At 36.2% G+C, this 22,643-nt stretch overlaps 4 protein-coding genes and 1 long non-coding RNA gene across 6 annotated transcripts; 4 read left to right on the top strand and 1 right to left on the bottom strand.

Moving 5' to 3' along the window:
• The first annotated feature begins 964 nt into the window (after positions 1–964).
• LOC105149275 (uncharacterized) lies at positions 965–7,748 on the top strand. Its single transcript, XM_087412666.1, has 5 exons — positions 965–2,509; positions 4,370–4,523; positions 4,672–4,903; positions 5,154–5,543; positions 6,177–7,748. The coding sequence occupies exons 1-5, from the start codon at positions 2,461–2,463 to the stop codon at positions 7,275–7,277; spliced, it is 1,926 nt and encodes a 641-aa protein (XP_087268792.1). The 5' UTR covers positions 965–2,460; the 3' UTR covers positions 7,278–7,748.
• LOC105149272 (uncharacterized) lies at positions 7,642–12,189 on the bottom strand. 2 transcript variants are annotated; one of them, XR_846564.2, is made up of 4 exons: positions 12,085–12,189; positions 8,936–9,182; positions 8,775–8,862; positions 7,642–8,669 (listed from the first exon to the last, which is right to left on the bottom strand). It is a non-coding gene; the product is annotated as an uncharacterized LOC105149272 (long non-coding RNA). The 2 variants fall into 2 exon arrangements; XR_015547214.1 differs by lacking the exon at positions 12,085–12,189 and adding an exon at positions 11,834–11,921.
• Positions 8,276–15,807, top strand: LOC105149274 (sodium-coupled monocarboxylate transporter 1). The gene is made up of 8 exons (XM_087412667.1): positions 8,276–8,502; positions 8,783–9,128; positions 9,942–10,096; positions 10,218–10,358; positions 11,838–11,946; positions 12,139–12,360; positions 12,734–13,230; positions 13,967–15,807. The coding sequence occupies exons 1-8, from the start codon at positions 8,276–8,278 to the stop codon at positions 14,052–14,054; spliced, it is 1,785 nt and encodes a 594-aa protein (XP_087268793.1). The 3' UTR covers positions 14,055–15,807.
• Positions 14,857–22,643, top strand: LOC105149271 (methanethiol oxidase). Its single transcript, XM_087412669.1, has 9 exons — positions 14,857–15,609; positions 19,277–19,495; positions 19,828–19,982; positions 20,072–20,254; positions 20,440–20,743; positions 20,869–21,129; positions 21,295–21,628; positions 21,729–21,851; positions 22,378–22,643. Exons 2-9 carry the CDS (start codon positions 19,480–19,482, stop codon positions 22,427–22,429), a joined length of 1,428 nt encoding a protein of 475 aa, XP_087268795.1. The 5' UTR covers positions 14,857–15,609; positions 19,277–19,479; the 3' UTR covers positions 22,430–22,643.
• LOC147907644 (uncharacterized) lies at positions 15,603–18,413 on the top strand. Its single transcript, XM_087412672.1, has one exon. It carries the CDS (start codon positions 16,392–16,394, stop codon positions 16,821–16,823), a length of 432 nt encoding a protein of 143 aa, XP_087268798.1. The 5' UTR covers positions 15,603–16,391; the 3' UTR covers positions 16,824–18,413.

Here is a 22,643-nt window from a genome sequence, read left to right as displayed (position 1 = left end):
TAAGTGATGCTGAACCGGCTGAACGTGATATGAATCAATATGAAAATCGATTTTATTGTACTTGATTGCACCAATTGCTGTAATATTATATAGTTTTAAAACATCTAAATTAGAAACTGATTCTATATTTAAAATATCAAGTAGACCTTAAGTCAAAATCATCATTATTAATAAAAGATGTGTAGGAAATTTATATATATGTATATTGTCACATTTTGCGCTCATTCAAATTTTTGATTTGAGACAATAATAAGTATCTCACTAATTGCCATATCCTTGTTTTGGCACTAGATTTATAAGTGTCACAAACGTAATTAATAATTCATGTAATGGAAGGCAGATGTAAGTTTTACAAACACAGATATTCAACCACCCTAATCCTTACTAACTGATCGCCACCTCCAGCATCAAGATGTTTACTGTTTTGAAATGCGACGAGACGACAAACATTCGCGTAATCAACATATGTATGTACGTTATTGCGTGCTATTATATTATACCGCCACAAATATACGGTTGATAAAGAAGTCAAAATCGAGAAAGGTATAGCCAAAGCCTGCGATATACATATACGAAAATTTAAGGGATTTCTTTACCCTCCTTGTCGCATCGAATCTCATTGTGCTGTATTGTGAAACGAACGGCACAATAATCTACCAAAATGCGAGATTTCTTTTATAAGCGAGTTCACGGATAGAAATACGCCCATTGACATACACGAGAAACTAATATATGGCGTATAATAAAGTATTCCTATATCTCTATACATTTCAATTTTAGCTGATCACAAGCATATTTGTGCACACGCATCATTCCCAGATTCAATGCATAACCCGAGAAAAAATGTTTATATATATATATATAAACTTATATAAAAATATATATAATTTTATATAATTTTATATATATATATATATATATATATTTGGACATATTTTACATATAATTGTATATAGAGGTCTGATAAAAAAATAAGCGAACTTTTTGAATTAATCGATCGGCAACAGGCGTCCTAGCGACGTGCGGTTTGCAGCACTACAATCGTTATAATCTTCCGAGTACTTAACTGACTTTTTTTAAAATTGTTTACATCTCCTTTAGTTTCAGAGTTGCTATTTGAGTGCAACGTGTTTTACTGTTCGTGGTGATTTTCGCCTCGAAATGAATTTTTGCAATTTTTGCTTCAATACATATAAAATTATATTAAATTATTTATAAAATTATATATGTGATTATATATCTAGAATTATACATAATTATATGAGTGCGTTCCATTTCACGCATGATGCACATGATGTACCATTTTATCTTTCTTTAATATTCGATGAGGATAAAATGATATATCATGCGCATCATGTATGAAACGCATCTTAATAAAATATGTCCATTTATATCCAAATATATAAAATTGTATATAATTTTATCTAATTATATATAAAATATTTTTTCCCAGCCCTTAATCTTATATCTATCAGTATACTTCCGTTATGTACATACATGTTTCTCTAATATGAGTCTTGTGATTATCAACAATTAATAAGGGTTTTTTTGCTACCAATAATCATTCAAGTTAAAACAATTTATTTGGTGAATTTCTTATCCATCCGCGGTAAAGATAACAAAGGTGCGAGATTATAGATATTTCCTTGACGGTTTTATTTAATTCGATTTTATTACAATCTTTTATCAGAATCAAGAGAATAGAAATATTTCCAATTCTCTGGTCGTATTTCTTTCAATTTTTCTAGCAGAAGTAATCAAAAAAGATGAGTTAAGTTATAATTTTACGTACTCTTGCGTTAAGACGGTCAAGGCTCGCTTCAATTGAGTTATATCTATGAATTTTTCTCTACTTTCAAACTAGCCGTTTGGGTTTTTTTAATTTTACACACACACACACACACACACACACACATATGTATTGTACGTGCATGTATGTGTGCGTAATATATCACAAATAATATCTCTTACCCTCACATTTTTCATTCATGACAACCTGCCGTCAAGATTTCGTACGTCCTATGTAGCAAACGAGCGTATAGTTTATGCAGATGTTCCCAAGAGTTTGATTCATCCTGGCGCTAGTTTTAAGCAAGACTCTGTGGGGGCCACTGGATCTATCAGAGCCACCGGATCAGAGCGCTATACATATAAATCTACAAAGCATGAAACCCTCGCAGCGGGGTTCGGTCCGATTCATAGGAAGCAGGGAGAAAAATGAAAATGCATTTAGTCTCTCCCTTGCAGTCCCCTGCTGGATACGATTGAAAGTTGTCAGAGTGGGGATGAGACTATATAACCCTAGGATGAATCGCCAAGAGACAAATCCTTCGAGGAAGACGCGCATGCAATCGAATATAACGCGAGAATGAATTGTGACAAATCGTTATTCGGTAGCCTCGAAGAAAGAATATAATTTGTGTAAATATCGCTCATCGTTAATCGATACGCCGAGAAAAAATGGATATTATATTAGTGTTATCTATCGTCATTACTATTCTGTCAATGAGTAAGTATTTATATACGCTAAATGCGTTATTCATGTGAAATGCGCGATAAGAGGACAATGAGAGAGAGAGAGAGAGAGAGAGAGAGAGAGAGAGAGAGAGAGCACCTTCGTGAATACAAGTTGAATCAAAATTTCCATGACGTCGATTTGTATTTAAAATATGATAAATTATAAATGAACTCCCCTATACACTCGCCATATAGACTCAACAATTAACTATAACACTTTTTTCCAAAGCGATCGACGTTGTAAAAAATATAATATCGCGATAACTTTTATGTACGTGTTATAAAAGCGACGAGGGATATGATACATTGAAGTATTTGAAAAAGAGGAAGTTGAACATGTGTGTCTAAGAAGGGACACATGATCGAGTCACACGTGTGCGTTACTAATTGTAAGAATGTACACATATATGCTATATAGTTGCAACGATATAACGTAGGATATGTAAGTGTGAAATAAAATTATTTCATTTCAGAAAGAATGTTTCTAATGAAACTATTTTCAGATGATAATTAGTATAAGTAGGTATTCAATTTATAATTTTATTTACATAAATTGAAATTTAATATATAGAGAATACAATGAATCCGATACCAAACAAACGATTAAATTTGTTTAATTTCTTGAAATTTTTTGACAAGAGAGAGAGAATCTAAGATCGTATTGTGCCAAGATGTTTGCATTGTCGTCGTCGTTCCACCAACCACATCCACTATTGCATTATCAATCGCTCTCCAACGCTTGGAACGCACAGACATGGAATATCAATTGCAACAATCGTAGAGATAAAAGGGGAATGATGAAAGTGTGAGAGACGCCTGCACGTCAATCGAATGTTAAATAGTCGATCGTGAGGGCATACCGAACTCTGTTCTTTCTCGCGTCATTTCTTACAATTAACAACCTCCTATTGCAAACTACGTGTCTTTGCCTTTCGGCACTTAATCATCTTGTATTATGCGTGTCGATTGTGCAACATAATCGACACATATGTATACATATGACGTACAAATTTCAATAAAGTGAAATTTTATCTGAAATTAATGAAGCAATTTATTCGTTTTTCCTTTTTGTTTAATAAGCAAATCAAATGAAAGAATTTTCTTCTTTGATAAATTTACTATTATAAAATTGTAAAAATATATAATCGTATATGTATATTATCTATATATATTCATACATTTCTACTTAAATTTCACTATGCCTATTCTCTTTTTATAGCAGCGTGTAAGATAGCTCTGAATGGATGTTTCTTGTTACAAAATGATATACATACGTATATCTAACAATCCGATTCTTGACATTAATTATGAAATTATCTAATTATAATCTTTCTTGTGATATGGTCTGCTCTTTCATAAAAAAAATTTCAAAATTGTCAAATCTGAAAATCTCGTGGGGACAAAAGTCGTAAAGACGTGATTAACTCATCGTGATTAGCGAAAAGTCTACTCAGTCGCGTTTAAATAGAAAACTTGAGATCCCTTTTTCATCAGTACATTATCTAAACATAATGAAATATATTACAGATGAACATAATGCGATATAGATATACGTATATAAATAACATCATAAAATTCGTCTTCCGTCTTAATGCCTATTTAGCTTCCAACTACTATCTCAGTGGATACGTGATCTTAATTCTTTTTATCCGATGGTTCGTGTCTTCCCGTCGTGTAAATACTGTATAAGTTCACTAGCGATCGAATTTCTGATCGAAGCATTCTTCGGTCGTTCGTATCTTTCTCATTACGAGACGCAAGATCGCATCTTTCATTAGTTTATCTTTTTCATATATTGTTCGTCATATTATTGATCGAATTATTATTATAATATATTACTTCTGTTTCATAGCGAGAACGAGTTACACTTTAGCCCGAGATTCTGCAGAATCCGTAAATTCGTGGGCGCAATGCGAAACAGCTATCAAGGAGATCAGGCGAGAAGACCGTGCGACAATTGCGGATGATAGTCCCTCCAGATTATATTCTACGTGGCTGTCTCAAGAGTAATTTTGTGTCTCTTTCTTACAAACTGTGAAAAATCTTTATAAATGCGATTTGAATCTCAAGCAGAAATTGTAATATATGTGTATTTTATATATATATATATATATATATATATATATATATATATATATACATCTTTTGTTGCAGATGCGAAGTGAGAGCTGGCCCTGAGTATATAATCAGAAAATACACATTTTTCAAAAACGGCACGTTTCTCCTGTTACGTTATCATTATGCCGAAGAATCGTGCAGCATAGCGACGCACACTGTTACAATTCGCGGTTCCATCAAGTTGCTAGGATCGTCTGCCGTCGTTTCTGGCGCTACTGAAACGAAATTTCACGTGGATACCATTAATATTGTACCTTTGAATCGGCAGGTATAATATTTCCATTTTGCAAATCAATTAAATTCGAGATGAAATCAATTCATGAGATCAAATCATTTGCGAACGTAAAGTAAAATTATTGTAAATATAAGAGGTGGATTGTGCATCATTAAACGGTGATATCAAAGACATCTTAATAATGTTATACATAACAGTTGTACATAATAATGTCGTTATATAAAAGGCGCAAAAGAACGAAATCAAATTATTCGTAATTGTTTAATAAAAATTAATTTCACAGGTCGCTCACAAGTTTGGGCATAGATTGAACCTGACTTGCGGTCCCCAGCCAAAATGGCGACCTTACGTTTCCGAAGTGATTTACGAGCAGCCACGGCAACGCTCGGCGGCGTCATCGTGGCAAGGTCCAATCTACAATTCTCTGCAGATACACTCGTCTGCGAAGAAGAAGCTCGGTATGAACTGTTTAGAGCCTTTCGGGATCGAATTCGCTGAATTGAAGTTGTTGAGAGTGCAGAAGAAATCGTTTGGAAGCTCGTCCAGCAATGATCGGTACCATAAGCTTCCACAATTTCAACTGTTTTTAGCCAGTCCAACACCCAACATTCATTCTCGCTGGAATTACAAACCGACTTCCTTACAGTCTACCGCTATGATCCGCGCTGATACGGTACGTTTTGGCTCTCATGTTCTTTTTGCAGGCTTGGAAAGTAACGCGTTATCATCATTGTTATTCTTTTTTCTATCTGTAATAATAACAGTAACATTTATTTATTTATTTATTTATTTATTTTTTACAGTAACGGTAACGAATTTAGCATTACTTTTATCGTTACTCAATCTCCTATTAACTTTTGTACGTCTATTCGATAGATAGCTAATAATAGTCGGATCACTTCAATTTGTGACTTATATTTTCATAATTATAATATTCCGATGATAACTTCAAAAAGAGAATTTTAACTTTGAACTTTGCTTTTTCTCGTCATCCAATAATGAAACGATTAAAACTCACTTGACATTATATCATGACACAAATAAGATGTATTGATTCCTATATACTTTTATTTATAAAAATAAATATTTAATTATTTTCAATAAAAATCTTAATTATTTTTATTGTGTACAACCTGTGATATGATTTGATATTTTTGATGTATTGTATTTTTCTTTCTAATGTTTAAGAATTTTGCAAAATTTATTTAAGATAATTGTTTTCAATATAAAGAAAAACTTGCCACGTAGAGACTAGGGTAGAATTTTAATATTAATTGTTATATATACATATATGTCGATGTTACAGACGAGCGGTTGCCCGATATGCAGCAGCGTGTCTCGGAGTACCGAGTTCAGTCCACCTCTTCTTCATCAAACGGCAGCTCTACCCGCACTCATCGGAGGTTATTGGCACAGCGAGAGATGCGAAAGCTCCGACGGCGGTGTCTGGTCCAGACGTCAATTTCAGATACACTCGGGAGATAAATTGTGGGCCGGTCAATGGGACTATTACAATGATCCGCAATGTTCAATGTTTTTGTACGCGATAACTGCAGCTGGAAGTTACATCCAGCGAACTGGAAGGCAAAGACGTCACGAACAGATCGATGATCGAGAGACTTTTCTCGGTCTAGACTATCTCAATATCTCCACAAGGCTCTTGTTCAAAAGAAGCGTTACCAATTCGCCAACTACTCATCATACTGTACAAAGCGTTATATTAGATCTCTATCGAAAGAAATTTTATCTCGCGAAAAACGGATCGGAAAAGAGGCGGCCAGTATATACAATACAAGAAAAGGTACAAGAAAGACAGGAAAGATCGCTGGCTGATGACGTTCATCGACTATTGCGCGACGAACAGTCTATAGTTGAATCAAGATTCGCAGCGATGCTACGAGGTCATCAAGCATACGACGAGACCACTACCAGAAAACCTTTTCCCACCTGGAACACCCTCACTGGTACTACGGAACTGGATCTACACATTGCCGAGAGCATTTTGATTCCTGGAGACGTCACGATATCTACTCGCTGTAGCACTGATCACGTTGATGCCGCCGATCGGCGCAGGTTCGGCGTGCCGCTCATCACCTGGCCGAGAAATTGCGTACCTCACGCCGTCGAAGCGCCCTCCACGTTGGGACTGCGGGCCAAACTGGGCATTAATTGGAACGGTCAGTACATCCTACTGTTGGGCTCGCGAGATGACAATATGTGGGAGGCTCCTCTGCGTCAATGCGCGCAGATTCCACCTCACAATTCTGTTCTGCGAGCGCATCTTCGGAGAAGCATCGGTCTTCGATTCGGACTGCTCTCTGCTTCAGCGTCATCGAGTCGACTCTCCGCTTGGTGTCTCTTATCGCGAATTTTACTGTGCTCCATATATTACCTCGTACGACGGTGATATCCGCCGAATTGTTTACTTTTACTAAGGAGCATTTGGATTCTTAAGAAATTTAAAAAAGATATTTGATGTGGAATACTTTACTTATTCATAATACATGGAGCTTAATAAACATTTAAAAGTTTTCTCTTCACGTTTTCTCTCATGGAAAATTTCGTAGGATCATAAGCTTGTACATATGTGTAAATATATTATAGAATCGAAAATCACAGCAGTAAAACTTCCACGATAAAGTGGTGTAATTAAATCAATTATTATTATCGCTGTGCTTTCGTTGCGTGTTTGGAGCGAAAGTTTAAATCAATCAAAGTTTAAAAGAGCGCTATATAATAATATTGTTCCGTGAACAAAGATAGCCATGATTACGATGATTGTACGATTGTTACGGATAAACTTAGAGTTTACATTAATAATTATATGCTACTCTCTGCGATCGTAGCTGTAATTTAATAAACTTGAGTCTCACACACACTATACGTTGTCAATTCGTACAACACAGCTAGAGCCAATAATATCCTTTCAATTATCCCTAGCGCCGATTCTAATTCAAATCCTGTCGGATTTAATAAATCCGACGTACGTAATAATTATGAGTATAGTTCATCACTCTCGTTTTCTCACACACGTCTCTACTTTTTCATTTATTTCAGTCAATTGCTCTAAAATCATTAATCAAGATACTAAATAGTTAGTAAATATCAGTTTCATCATCAAAGCCCGTACTTACGTTATCATATGTGTACCGGGGTTATAAATTAATCTCTCACGGTGGAATTATGACATACATATGACGGTATATTTGCAAGTCAGCAATACCAGATTGCGTTTGTTCCTCATTTCTTACACCAGACGAATAGAGATCAGGGGGTGACGGACGCAAAGGACGAGAAGTACACTATATGTATCGCGTATCGCATTATTCGTTCGGTACTCGTAGGAAAAGGTCGATTCGTTGATTCATTCAAAATTCACTCAAGAGACAAGACTAGGAGAAAACAATGGAGAATCCCTTCGCCACCAACATCACGTTTAGTCAAGAAGCGGAGACTTTGGATCGTTTTATGTTCGGATGGTTCGACTACACGCTCTTCAGTCTGTTGCTGCTCGTCAGCGTTCTTATCGGCGTGTACTTTGGCTTCTTCAGCAAGCAAGACAGTACAACGGAATATTTTCTGGGTGGTAAACGGATGGGATGCTTTCCTGTCGCAATGAGCATCATCGCTAGGTCAGTGACTCCTCGCTTCTTTTTGATAAACAAGCGGATTGAAAGAACTTTATGGAACGCTATTCTATGTTAGAGATACCAAATATCTCGCATGATCAATATATTCCCCCCGGTCATTTTCTTTTAATTTACACATTTTTCCAGATCACTATTATACGAAGAAATATCTAGAAAAAATACTTTATATATATATATATATATATACATACATACAAATGTGTGTGATGTGTGTGTGTGTACATATACACACACATACACAAATATATATACACCTGTTTAGCCACATCTCGGGTATCAGCTTGCTGGGCATCCCCACGGAAGTTTTTCATCACGGAACTCAGTATGCCGCGTGCGTCTTCACTGCAATTTTCACTTCTGTGATCACTTCTTACATTTTCCTGCCAGTGTTCTACAAGTTGCAACTAACCAGTACCTTTGAATATCTGGAAGTGCGGTTCGCCAGACCAGTCAGAATCCTTTCTTCAGTGCTGTTCACTGTCTCGCTCTTCACGTACTTGCCCATTGTCGTCTACGTACCTGCCCTCGCCTTCGCCCAAGTCAGCAATTTGAGCGTTCACGCAATAACACCGATACTCTGTATCGTGTGCATCATTTATACTAGCATTGTAAGTGCATGAATAGTGAAGCGCAATCTTATGCCTCTGGATATGTTAATGTTTCTGAAATTAATAACAAGAATCGTTGCCATATTTAAATAATAAATCAATGTTGTGTTCTTACATTCTTGTACGACAAAAACGTATAATATACATACATACATACATACATACATACAATATGAATAGTTTTTAGTCAAAATAGTTTTAGAGTGGAATGAAAAGAGATTTTTATAATTCGAGTCATTTATTCTTGATCAACAAAAACTTTGAGATTTATACACATTACTATATATACATATAATATATTATACATATATACAGGGTGTCTTGTAATGACGTATAATCTGCTCTTATTGAGCAGATAGAGCAGACTAAACTAAGTCGAAAAGTCCTTCATCATTTTGCAATTTCCGCAATATTTAACGAAATATTAATTTTTAAACATTGCAGAATAAATGGATAATCGATGCACAAGACAACTTTAAGATATTTTTCAAAATTCTTTATAAAATATCTTAAAGATGTTTCTTGAAAAATTCTTAAAGAGGTCTTAAAGCTGTCTTAATTATGCGTCGATTTTCGAGACATTCTGCTCATTGAGTAACTAAAAAAAGAAATTGCGAAAATTAGAAAATGGTAGAGGACTTTCCAATTTAGTCGGCCGCTTTACTGCCCACGAGAGATTATATATGTATATGCGGTTATTACCGGACACTCTGTATGTATAAAATAAAATTGTCGTGCATACAGTAATTAATAAAAGTTGTAAATTTTGAAATTTTATATTTCGTTTGTCATTAAACGCTTTTATTCACGCAGGGCGGTCTAAAGGCAGTGGTATGGTCGGACACTATACAATTTTCCGTAACCGTCGGAGGACTTTTTTCGGTTCTTGTACTGGGGATAATGTCTGTTGGTAGCGTTGGGGAAGTGTGGAGGATTTCCGGCGAAGGCGGTCGTCTCATTTTCTTTGAGTAAGATAAAAAAAGAATAAAAAATAAAAAAAAAAGATTTTTTTCTTCATTTTATTATTTATGTGTATATTAATTTATTAATTTAGTTAGTGCTACATTTTAAGAATGCTTCCTTTATTAGCATGGATCCGAGTCCGTTCGCGAGGAATACTTTTTGGGGTATGACTATAGGTATGACAACAATATGGATCGGACATCTCGGCATTCATCCAGGTACGGTGCAGCGATTCCTGTCAGTGCCCAGAGAGATTGACGCTAAACAGTAAGCCTTTTTCAATCTATTCCTGCGAATTGTAAACTCGTGCCTTTAAAGAATTAAAGCGAATTTTAGAAAAGCCAGAAAATTTTGTTAGCAAAATAACGTATGTAACGATACATACTAGCTTGATCAAAAAGTTTCCGGAATTCATTCAGAAAATTCAAAATACAAGTTTATTCATCAAAAGTGATATTGTCCCCTTCAAAGTACTCTCCAGCGACTGCAACGCACTTATGCCAGCGCTTGATCCAGCTCTCGAAACATTTCTGGAACTCTATTATTGGTATAGCCATCAGAGCCGTCTTCGATTTTTCCATTACCTCCTTTCGGCTGTTAAAACGCGTTCCCCGCAGTGGTTTTTTGACTCGATCGAACAGAAAAAAATCGCAGGGAGCCATATCGGGTGAATTCGATGGCTGTTGGATGGTATTCGTTTTGTTCTTGACCAAAAATTCACGGATAATAATGGCACTGTGCGACGGTGCGTTATCATGGTGCAAAATCCACGAGTTGTTTACCCACAAATCCTTTCTTTTTTGGCGAATTGCTTCACGCAAACGTCTCATAACGCCCAAATAATACTCCTTATTAACTGTCTGACCTTCTGACAAAAATTCGTGATGTACAATACCGTTGTAATCCATGAAAACCGTGAGCATCGCTTTCTTTTTCGACTGAAAACGACGTGGTTTTTTTGGTCTTGGCTCATTTGGAGCTCTCCATTCACTCGCCTGATGTCTGGATTGCGTGTCGTACTCATAAACCCACGTCTCGCCTCCAGTAATGATGCGTTTGATGAATGTTGGGTCGGATTCAGTCTTGGAAATCATGTCTTTGGCGATGTCAACGCGGTCCCTTTTTTGCATGAAATTCAATTCCTTCGGGACCAACTTTGCAGCAACACGGCGCAAACCCAAATCATTAACTACAATGTCCTGAACGGATCCATAAGCAATGTTTAAGTCCTCTGCCAGCTCTCTGATAGTTAATTTGTGGTTATTGGCCAACATTTCTCTCACTTTATTGATGTTTTCGTCGGTTTTCGATGTCGACGGCCTGCCACTGCGTTCGTTATCCTCGACGGATTCACGACCACTTCTGAAGCGTTCATGCCACTCGTAAACGGTTGTTTTCTTTAGAACATCACTGCCGAAACAGGTTCCCAACATTTCCAAGGTTTTCACACCATTGAATCCATTTTTAACGCAAAATTTAATACAAACTCGTTGTTGCAAATTCAACTCCATTTTTAACACTGTAAAAAATCGAAAACACGCGCAGAGGTAGATGTACTCAAGACGGCGTAATTTTTACAAATGTCAAGCTATGGCGATAAAATTTGATGGAAATGTCAACGATAGATGTGGCAACCTAGCCAAAAAAAAGAACTCAAATCAGCTGACTCAGGGCATCACCTGGTGGTCTCTTCCGGAAACTTTTTGATCAAACTGGTATAATCGTTTTCTTTTTCTGCATACATAGCGGACTGGCGATTACGGCGGTAGGAATGATAATTGTCAAACTGATCTGCGTGTTCACTGGATTAATCATGTTCGCGAAATATCATGATTGCGATCCTTTCCTGACCAAAGTATGTATGATGTATTTACAAATGGCGCGTTTCGATTTTTTTTGTTTTTTTTTTTATAGTTAAGTTTAAGAGACGAAAATGTTCGTCGATCTTTCTATTATATTTTTCTATTATATGCTATTATATGCGTTTTATTACACGTAATTATGATATCCCGATCGCAGAAAGTTATAAATTTTTTCGTTCGAACAGTCGATAAGTCGTACCGACCAGACTCTACCGTACTACGTAATGGACGTTGCTGGACATCTGCCAGGACTTCCGGGATTATTCCTAGCTGGTCTGGTGAGCGCTGCACTCGCGACTATGAGCGCCAGTTTGAACACCGTGTCTGGTACCATTTATGAAGATTTTATAAAACCATGGATCCCGGATAGTCCCAAGAAGGAAGTTACAGCCGCCAACATTATGAAGGTATGTGTTGACATAATTTTTATTGCCCTCTTAAGAGGGGAGTCTTTTTAAAAAATTGAGGATTAAGATTAAGGTTGATTAATCTATTAATCTGTGTGTGTGTATATATATATATACGACGTCTAATAATTAACGATAAAAGTCTTACATAGAGGCAGAATGGACTAAACTGAGTAAAAAAGTTCCCTAACATTTTGCATTTTTCGTGAGGTGCACGTTAGTTCACCTAGGCACGTTATGCCAATGTAACGCTTGTAAATAATGTGCCTCAATTCTATCACTTTGCGAGAGTTTTATCGTTAATTATCAAACATCCTGTGTGTGTGTGTGTGTGTGTGTGTGTGTGGTGTGTAATGAACGTGTTTCTCATCAGGGCATCGTTGGGATAGCCGGAGCGATTTCAGTTGGTCTGGTGTTTCTGGTCGAACGACTAGGACCAGTCTTCCAAATAGCTGTAAGTACGCGTGGCATCACCGACGGACCCTCGTTGGGCCTGTTTGTATTAGGAATGCTAGTACCGTGGGCAAACACGAAAGGTGCGTTATTCGGCGGTTGCGTTGGTCTTATCAGCATGCTTTGGCTGGTAGGAGGCACTCAATGGTACACTATGCAGGACAGAATTAAATATGATTCGTTACCCACATCGGTGGCTGGTTGCCCATATCCGTTAAATCAGACTTTTTCAACCACGATAAGGCCTACTTGGATGAACTCTGACGAGGAACCTATGATACTCTTTCAAATATCCTTCATATATTATATCTTGATAGGAGCGGGAATCGTTGTCATCGTCGGCACTATCGCGAGTTACTTCTTCGGCGTAGATCTCGAGGGCGTAGATCCCGATCATATTACACCGATAATGAAAAGGTACGATACCATATATAATATTAGATATATATTTCCAACAACTTACGTGTACCGACGTTATGTCGAATTATGATATAATTGTTCGAATTCCGAGTAATGAGTTAAAAATTTAAGAGAAGATAATATTCTAAAATATTTTATTTATTTTTATTTATGAAGAAATACAATTTTCTTTTTTACTTTGAGTAATTTTTTTTATTGTCTCATATAAAATAACTTTTTCTCTTATGATTATGTGAATAATTTCTCGAATAATTTCTGTTAGAAATTGTCCTTTGACACTTGTCGCACTGTCCGATATACTCGTATAAAGAAAATTTTTGCAAGATTTCTGAGCCGGAAAACAAGATATGCGCGAGATATGAATAAGTACTCCATCCATAATACTACATATTTCGTTTTTAATAACTATACTACTTTGTATAATAACTGTAATTTTTGTCTATATTTTTTTTTCAGGAAAAAAATTATCATTTACAAACTAATATTTTCTTTCAAAATCAGGAACAGGAAGATGATATTCCAAGCTCTAAAATATATAGAGAAAAAACAATTCATTAACGCGAAAAATTGCTATATATGACAACATAAAATAAGTTGATAAAAATTATTTTCTCGAAAAAATCCTGTATATGTATATATGTCCATGCTCCCTATATAAGCATTATCACGATATTGACACTTTCTTTGTGTAGTATAGTAGAGTCTCTCAATTCAATTCAATTTAATTTTTTAGATTTCTTCCTTCTCGAAAATATGCCGAAGTCTCGTTAAGAGAAATACCACCATCGCTGGACATTACGCTGGAAAAGACCTGCAAGTGATCACGATCGCAGTTTTGTGATTATTTATGTCAGTGATAATGCAAGCTCAATCCGAGAAATTTTCCGTAAGTGAACGATATCTTGATTCTAGATTCTAGAAGAATCTCCACATCAATCATACATGTATGATCACCAACGATATTTCCAACTTCCAAGTCATCTGACCGGTCACGACAACGGACAAAGCAAAGGGGGTAGGTGCGTGCAGTAGGTCTCTTATTGATTAATAGACGCATGCGCCAACTATCCTACCACACATGGCACACATGGCACACATGCTAGATCGCGGTTGTTTTCGATTTCTCATTGTCTGCAGTATTGTTCCCAACGTCTGTTGCGACTGTGACTTCTCTTATATAAAATATTTTTAACCAGCAAAAGGACATCAAGAGAAATTGCGAGACAGATGATGACGTCGTATTCTGGGACGGAATAATCATCATCATCATTAAATTCCGCTCAACATTGGGGAAAGAAGAACGTAGAATTTTAGCTGTGCGATTGCTATTTTTATAATAAAATTTGTCAATGTTGTTAGGTGTCCACGATTTCCAAGTTAACAAATGAAAGATATTGAGAAGAGCGATTTATGTAAATGTAAATGTAAATGTAATACTTAATTATATATAAACGTATGCTACGCATGATCCAATGCGATCGAAATCTGCATCTCCGTGGACGTTGAAGATCAAGTTACGTCCCTGAAGATCCCTGTGTTGATCGGGGTTGCTCGCTCGGGGATGAGGCCGCGTGTCGTGTCCTCCGCGCAGATATAGGATGGCCGCGCCTACACGTGGACCGAGCATCGTTGCGACTCGCGACGAATGTAGAGCGTCATCTATTTCAATCCGATCAGGCTCAACGTTCAACAAGTACGAGTGCCGATGTATCTCGCGGTATCATTCCAGTGCAGATTTAATTCTCACGCCGTTACAAGCGGATAACATTTCCTCGTGTAACACCTCGTCGCGAGCAGTACCTACCTTCGAACGATGAACCGAATGGATCACCATCGGCACCGTCAGGACCGTGGTCATATCGACGTACACGATTGACGTACATGAAAGATTACTACGTGACAAACTAAAAAGTGCTATAACAAGAAAATTTCATCTGTGGATACGTATCCACAAGATTCAATATCTCTTTGCATCAGAGCAAGAGATTTATGACGGACGCCGCACGGTAGGCCATTATATGATGGATTCTAATTAATTGTTAAATATCTGTCTAAATATTCTAAATAAGCGATTGCAAAGCGGTCGTATCAAAGGATAACTCTTATTCTCTTCGTACATTTTCGCCCAATTTGACACTCAAAACTGAATAATCTAAAGCTAAATAATCACTGTTCACTGTGAACTTTTACATGCTGAATCACGTACAATCATCTACGAGTCTTACATGTCTACAGTACAAATGCAAACGTTTCACATAATTTCACTGACACTTGAAGATTTAGTCATGGTGCAAATGTGACACTACAATTAATATGGTTAATTGTTCGAGGAAAGTCGATGAAGCACAAGAATTTGGATAGATTTGGCCGATGAAGGTAAATCTACTTGGAAGAATTTTGAAAAATCTCGGTTGTTGCTTGATTGGCTAATCGTTAAGCAGCAGCAAAACGGGTGGCATGCCGAAACACAGCCGCGCCTCGCTTTTAATAATAGATAAAAAGCGTAGGCATTTGTGCCGGAAAAAGAACAGAAACCGAGAATATCCTCACAGAGAAAAGATAGGAAGGGAAAAAGAGAGAGAGAGAGAGAGAGAGAGAGAAACAAAGAAAAAAATGAGTAGCTTTCAGTTTAGCTGAGCTAACGAGAAAAATGCAAGTCAAATATCCGGATGCAGATTATTATCAGTCGTCACTATCTGTGTCTCTTAGTTTATTTGATCGAATTTTAATTAACTGGACGATATCATCCAGTCATGGAAAATAATAGAGAGACTGTTTATACACATGACTAGAATATCGAAATAAATATCTCTATTATCGATTAATGAAGAAAGATGATTGATCGTTTCTCTCTCTCCCTCTCTCTCTCTCTCTCCATCATAAGTGGATGATCGCACAGATCATCGAACGGAAATGTCTTGAAACATCCATAGTTTTCAACGACTTTCATTGGAAATGTTATTAAATTACGCAGCTTTTTCTTTACTGCATATGGGTTCGCAGTTTACGCGTCGCACAATCTCTCCAAGTGCCAGATAATTAATAATATAGATAAGTATCATGTGTACAATGATTTTCTCTTCTTCATTAACGAGAAAGATCATCATTATTAGATTCACTTTCGAATCGAAACTGTAAAGACACCGAACGACGATGCAATGAGAGGGCGAGATATACTATATATATTTGGGTATATTTATTCCTTGGAAATGACGTTGCCATCGATGCAGAGAAGCTTATTGGGCTTAACAGTGCTGACGATCGTCGGCCTAACGACTTTCCTGCTTAGCAAGAAGCTCACACTGGAGACGCGCAAGCGAGATGGCCTGCTCCTCGACATGATCGCTAACATTAGCGGCCATTTGGATCAACTTGACAGCAGCTTCGATGACATCGCCGCGCAGACGGGAATTGCGCGGAATCGCTTGCTACGACTGGTTGCGCTCCATCGAGAAAATCTCTTGGTATGTGCGTTACTCGGCGAGAAATGGAGACAAAAGCAAATGCTCAGCATCGGAAAACCGATGACGATGATGACGAAGAGAAGAAAACGACGTCGACGGTTCATCGTATCGCACTATCATCGATAATCGATGTCCGAGAGATTTTTATCAGACGTGTTAGAAAATATGGGAGATATAATTAGATCAACATGTACGTACGTACATATGTATCGCCAAATTACCTATGTTATTTAATTTACTCAATGATTAGGAATGATTTTTCTATCTATGTATTTGCTGTACCGATACTTTAATTGTCAATTTTGCGAGTCTCATTATACATTTTTATTTTTCTCGATATCAAGAAATATGTGTACGTTTCATTTTTTTTTTCTTTTTTTTAAGGAATTCAAGGGCTTCACGCGCTTGTGAGAACTGTTAATACATTCTGTCTCCCATTTAATTCAATAGCCAAGTTGCTCATTTACTGTCAACTTATAATTGATTAATGATTAAAATAAATCTAATCGTATCGTACTATAGTCTATAGTAGATAAGTAAGAAGGACGAATTAATAATTAATTCGTACTTGGTAAGACAATCATCCGTTCACGTGAGTGAATCGAATTTCTATTCAAACGAAAATACCCGTATAACGTGAAACATATCGTAATGTTAGATAATAGAGTTTATTTTTAGAATAGATGATACGACGAGTCGATCAATCAACTTATATATGATAACCAAATGTTCAAGGTGGGGGCCAATTAACAAATCCGCGATCACACGTACGCAAGAAGACTTATGAGTGACTATTATTTCAGATTCCAAAGTATTAAGATAGATTCGAAATATGTATAAAACATGACTGTGATCGAATAATATCATTCATCACGGAAACAATATTGTTGTTACAAATCTAAACGATTACATATACATATAGAAAAGCGAGGATTGTCGAGGATGAAATTGTCAAACTTGAATTTCGAATATTTAAGCGGACTCGCTTACTCTATGCGATATTATGCGATAAATATTTATCTATATAAATTTTCATTGTAAAACATCATAAAACGTTCTATTCTTACTATTAGCGTTTAGCGTGCTATCATAGAATATTATCTGTTAAATGAAAAATACATACGTGTCAAGTATTCGCATTATATAGTAAATATAGTTAATTATACGACCTGTATAGAATATATACAGATTGTTCCAGATTCGCGAACGAATGTTTTCGCCGATTTCTCTGCCGAGAAAGTTTCTTTTTATTGTGAAAGGACGTAAATGCGCACGTACAAAAAAGCAGATTTTACCGAAAAGAAAATCTCATCGGGAAAAGATCAGGTTCATTTGAAAAACTTATCGAAAAAAATTGTTAAAATTCTTAAAATACTTTTCACAAGTCTCGAGCACTTTGTTGACGTATTTATAGTACATACCTAATACCTATATTACAGCGGATCGATTTAATACGACACGCGCAAGTATAATCTGGTATATGTATTTACGCGTTATCAAACTTAATCGGATCATCGTCACGATTCGCTTCATCACTCGCTGTACATATTTTTACTTAATGTTTACTTGCCATGTGTGCATATGAACACGCATGTACGCGAGAGAGATGAATATTATTCTCCAGCTCGTAGAGATTGTGTAATTGTATGTAATTATTTTTATAACTCTCTCGAAAAAGATGCCAATAAATCATTTATGTGTATCTTGTTCACTTTATACATATATGTATATTTCTCTGTCTCATATATAATCGTATAATTGAGCGATTGTCAATTATTCGCAAAAAGAGCCTAGACGCGAGCCTACCTGCTAGTACGATTTCTCTCTCTCTCTCTCTCTCTCTCATAATTACATTAAGAAATGATATATTCTTCGATTAAGCTTTCTTTTCATCACGTTTGGATTCTGGACAACTGTATGTATAATACATAGGAGATTTGACTCTTTGATTTTTCAAGCTAGAAGCAATCATATATCTTTTTCACATAGAACAATTATTACTTACCATCAAGACGATCAATTTCAAAATCTCATTAAAATTTATTACTTATAAAAAATATTTATTCTGCAACTTATTCTAAAATATATATATATATATTAGGTGTTGGAATTAATTCGTAGCGTTTTACAAGTGATGGGAAGTACTTTCATTAATGTATTTTTTAATGCTCATGTGAAATAAATAACATTCTTTCATTAAAAAACGCTACGAATTAATTCCAACACCTAATATATATTTTTTTTAATTGTAGATGTGCTTATATAACACGCCGTTATACGTACGCTATCTTTCTGGCTAATGATAATGTCTCTTATTAGCATAGTGATGATAATCCTATTTTGTACCGTCTAAATATTGTAATATTGTTGATATTTTACGTGTTGTTGCGCGCCATGAATAAATAGTGAGAGATATAGTTTGTGGTGCAACTTTGATAATTATTTTCTCGCTATCTTGCAACATTCTCAATCAGTTATTCGTATATATAGTCAGTTTGTTACGACTCTCAAAGTGATATCGGTTTTTTATCACGAGAGATCCCATTCCTCCATTAACATCGTTAATCGTAAACTTCCAGAGTCATAAAATCGCTCAGAGACAAAGTGCGAGTTTCTCCCAACATAAAAGGCTCCCCCTCTTGTTTTCTCGATCATAACTTCGTACTTGGACGATGGCTTCGTAATTCATCGCGACTCGCGCGAGTTCAGCGAGTCTCGACGAATATCTTCGACGGAAATTCTTCGGTTTCTCTCTCGAACGACGTTACACCGATCATACGAGATGGCGGAAAAAAAAGGTAAGTATTCGAGATTGCATTCAATTCAATTAAATCAATAATTATTAATGTAATACTATGATCAGTGTACTAATAGCACTGCCTATTTATATATATATGGTCGATCCAATGATAAAATATAAAATGCGTCGCAACAAAGTCTATATACTACAAGTTCGATAAGTCAATTAATTACTGAATCTATTGACACTCAAACATTAATATTAACGACAAGCAGTCTACTGCAGTGAATATCCCTTGTAGTTAAATAGTAATATTATAAAATATAAATAAGTAGCATAATTTTAATGCTTGCGATGATGATGATGATGATGATGACCTTCGGATCGTAGCGTGTTCCGGGCCAGGTTACAGGAGCCCAAAGGTGGCGATGCTCGAAGGACCTCGCGAGAAACTTTTGTACGTCATTGGCATACATACGAACCCTGACAAGGCCGATGTTCTCTGTACGGTGGATGTGGATCCCGATAGTCCAACGTATTGTCAGGTATAGTCTTCATGTTAAATGCTGATTACGTTATCGTAGAATAATTATTTACAACAACATGAATTTAAATACAAAGTTTGGAAACGCAGATAATACACAAATTGAGAATGCTAATGGCCGGCGACGAGTTACATCACTCTGGCTGGAATATTTGTAGCAGCTGTCACGGATTGTCCGGTCGTAAACGTGATACGCTGGTGTTGCCATGTATTATGTCGGACCGGGTGTATCTGGTTGATACGAGCAATGAGAAAATGCCCAGAATTAAAAAGGTATCGTATAAATATATAAGTATACATCATATATATAATATGATGGCGCGCGTCTGATTCTCTCTTTCTATATGTGTTTATATGTATATATGTGTGTATGTACATATACATAATAATACAGAATATACAAAATTCGCTACAAAAGACATTGTATACCTTGCTAAAGTAATTCTTATGATCGCAAGGTTTTCGAACCGGAAGAGATGCACAAACACGGGATATCCACACCGCATACTTCCCATTGTCTGCCAAACGGAGAGATAATCATTTCTACCATGGGAAATCTTAATGGTGATGGATTGGGTGAATTTTTCTGCATCGATGCAGAGACCCTACGAACGAAAGGCACATGGACCAAGAGTCAAGAAAAAGCAGCTTTCGGATATGATTTTTGGTATCAACCATATCACGATACACTCATCGCTACAGAATGGGGTGCACCTAGAGTTTTTAAGAAGGGATTTATTCCGAAGGATATTCATGACCCCAGTAAATATATATACTTATCGAAGAATTAATTTTATATATAATAATAATCGAGGAAACGCGAAATATCGAGATATCGTCATGCAGTCATGCAGTCGAGTCATCAAATGATTGATGATAATTTGCAGAGATCTATGGCAGAAGTTTGAACATTTACTCGTGGAACGAACGGAAATTAAAACAAATCATTAATTTGGGAGATGACGGAATTGCACCTCTTGAAATAAGATTCCTTCATGATCCGTTGGCAGCCGAAGGATTCGTCGGTTGCGCGGTAACGTCGAATATTTATCGATTTTATAAAGCGAAGGATAATTCGTGGAAGGTCGAAAAGGTGATCCAGGTACCATCGAAAAAAGTCGAGGGATGGATCATGCCTCTGATGTCAGGTTCGTATTACGAATCGCTTCTTTTCAAAATTTGAACGAGATCTGCGATATCTAAAATTATTGCCAGTAGAGATGTTGAATCTGCTGTTCAAACATCACAGGCTTTTTTCTGTTTCCCCCGTCCCCCCCTCCCCTCTTCATAAATTTCCGTTCTTCGCTTCTTAGGTATGATCACCGATATTCTGCTGAGTCTGGACGACAAGTATCTGTATCTGTCTAATTGGTTGCATGGCGACGTTAGACAATATGACATTTCCGATACGAGAAATCCGAAATTAACGGGTCAAGTCTTCTTAGGAGGTTCAATACTGAGCGATTCGCAGATACGTGTGATACAGGACGAAGAAATGAGCAGTCAGCCCGATCCCGTCTACGTGAAGGGACGTAGATTGTATGGTGCGCCGCAAATGTTGCAACTAAGTTTGGACGGACGTCGTTTATATGTAACTACGTCGATTTTTAAACCATGGGACAAACAGTTTTATCCCGAGCTCCTCAAGTAAGTACATTTTTCTTCCTTTTCTTTCTGTGAAACACAGAACAACGTTTATAATCTATATTCTTGTATACGCTGTAATAATATTGGGCGCGTTATTTAGATATGGATCAACGATGGTAAAACTTGATATCGACGTAGAGAAGGGCGGAATGAAGCTCGACCGTCAATTTCTCGTTGATTTCGGCACTGATAAAAGCGATATTTTACTGGCACACGAAATGAGGTAAGAGACATCCCGTAACTTATGTTGCCTCTATAAAATCAAGTCTCATTTATAATTCTTTCAATTTTCTAAAGAAATGAAAATGAATTGAAAGAAATTAATCTCTTGTCGAAATTTATATTTTGTCAAAAGATAAGAAAATCGTAATCTTTTCAGCTTTTTTTTTAAAACAAAAGGTAGTATAAAAGAAGGGCAAAGAGAAGGGCAAAACAATTGTTTTATTTTATTTTAATTGTTTTGTATTAGTTTTGCTTATTTAAATTATAATTCTTTTATACGTTATTGGCTCTTTGCCCTTCTTTTATACTATCTTTTGTTTATTAGTACAGAGCCTTTTTTATTACTTTTCATTTTTTTTTTATTTTTTATTTCGATTCTAATTTCGACGAGATTGAACATGTTTGGTTATGTAAATCAAATTGCTGTTAATTTCTTTTGATTTAATTAATTTCTCCCTTAAATAGAAAGGATGTCATTCCTTATCGTTATCTCTTGTAATAATTTTAACAAGTTAATCTTTACGTAGATATCCTGGTGGAGATTGCACCTCCGATATATGGCTGGCAGAGAAACCTTAACTTTAATGATTGGACTGGACGTAGAGTCGAAGGCATTTCAAATCTGTGAAACTAATAATAATGCAGTAGCTTATATTATAGTATCGTAATTTCGATTTTTCTCCGATGAAATCTCTCGGATCTTTATCATGTAGAAAATTATTCAGAAATGTTCTTTCGATAAGGATAAGAAATATGGGTGACAGAGGTAAATTAATAAAGAATACTCACAGTA

The sequence above is a fragment of the Acromyrmex echinatior genome, chromosome 13 (assembly GCF_024713525.1).
Source record: "Acromyrmex echinatior isolate Ae372 chromosome 13, ASM2471352v2, whole genome shotgun sequence".
NCBI lineage: Eukaryota > Metazoa > Arthropoda > Insecta > Hymenoptera > Formicidae > Acromyrmex > Acromyrmex echinatior.
The sequence above is the reverse complement of the archived record's forward strand: the minus strand, read 5'-3'. Positions and strand labels throughout refer to the sequence as shown.

What these genes read in the sequence shown, in the direction of transcription:
- LOC147907644 (XM_087412672.1), top strand. Translation starts at nt 16,392, where the DNA reads ATGAGAGGGCGAGATATACTATATATATTTGGGTATATTTATTCCTTG.
- LOC105149275 (XM_087412666.1), top strand. Translation starts at nt 2,461, where the DNA reads ATGGATATTATATTAGTGTTATCTATCGTCATTACTATTCTGTCAATG. An exon ending in CATTACTATTCTGTCAATGA is followed by an intron (nt 2,510 to 4,369) that starts GTAAGTATTTAT and finishes TCTGTTTCATAG; the next exon opens with CGAGAACGAGTTACACTTTA. An exon ending in TCTACGTGGCTGTCTCAAGA is followed by an intron (nt 4,524 to 4,671) that starts GTAATTTTGTGT and finishes CTTTTGTTGCAG; the next exon opens with ATGCGAAGTGAGAGCTGGCC.
- LOC105149271 (XM_087412669.1), top strand. An exon ending in TTTTATCCCGAGCTCCTCAA is followed by an intron (nt 21,629 to 21,728) that starts GTAAGTACATTT and finishes CGCGTTATTTAG; the next exon opens with ATATGGATCAACGATGGTAA. An exon ending in TTACTGGCACACGAAATGAG is followed by an intron (nt 21,852 to 22,377) that starts GTAAGAGACATC and finishes ATCTTTACGTAG; the next exon opens with ATATCCTGGTGGAGATTGCA.
- LOC105149274 (XM_087412667.1), top strand. Translation starts at nt 8,276, where the DNA reads ATGGAGAATCCCTTCGCCACCAACATCACGTTTAGTCAAGAAGCGGAG. An exon ending in GCAATGAGCATCATCGCTAG is followed by an intron (nt 8,503 to 8,782) that starts GTCAGTGACTCC and finishes ACACCTGTTTAG; the next exon opens with CCACATCTCGGGTATCAGCT. An exon ending in AGAGAGATTGACGCTAAACA is followed by an intron (nt 10,359 to 11,837) that starts GTAAGCCTTTTT and finishes CTGCATACATAG; the next exon opens with CGGACTGGCGATTACGGCGG.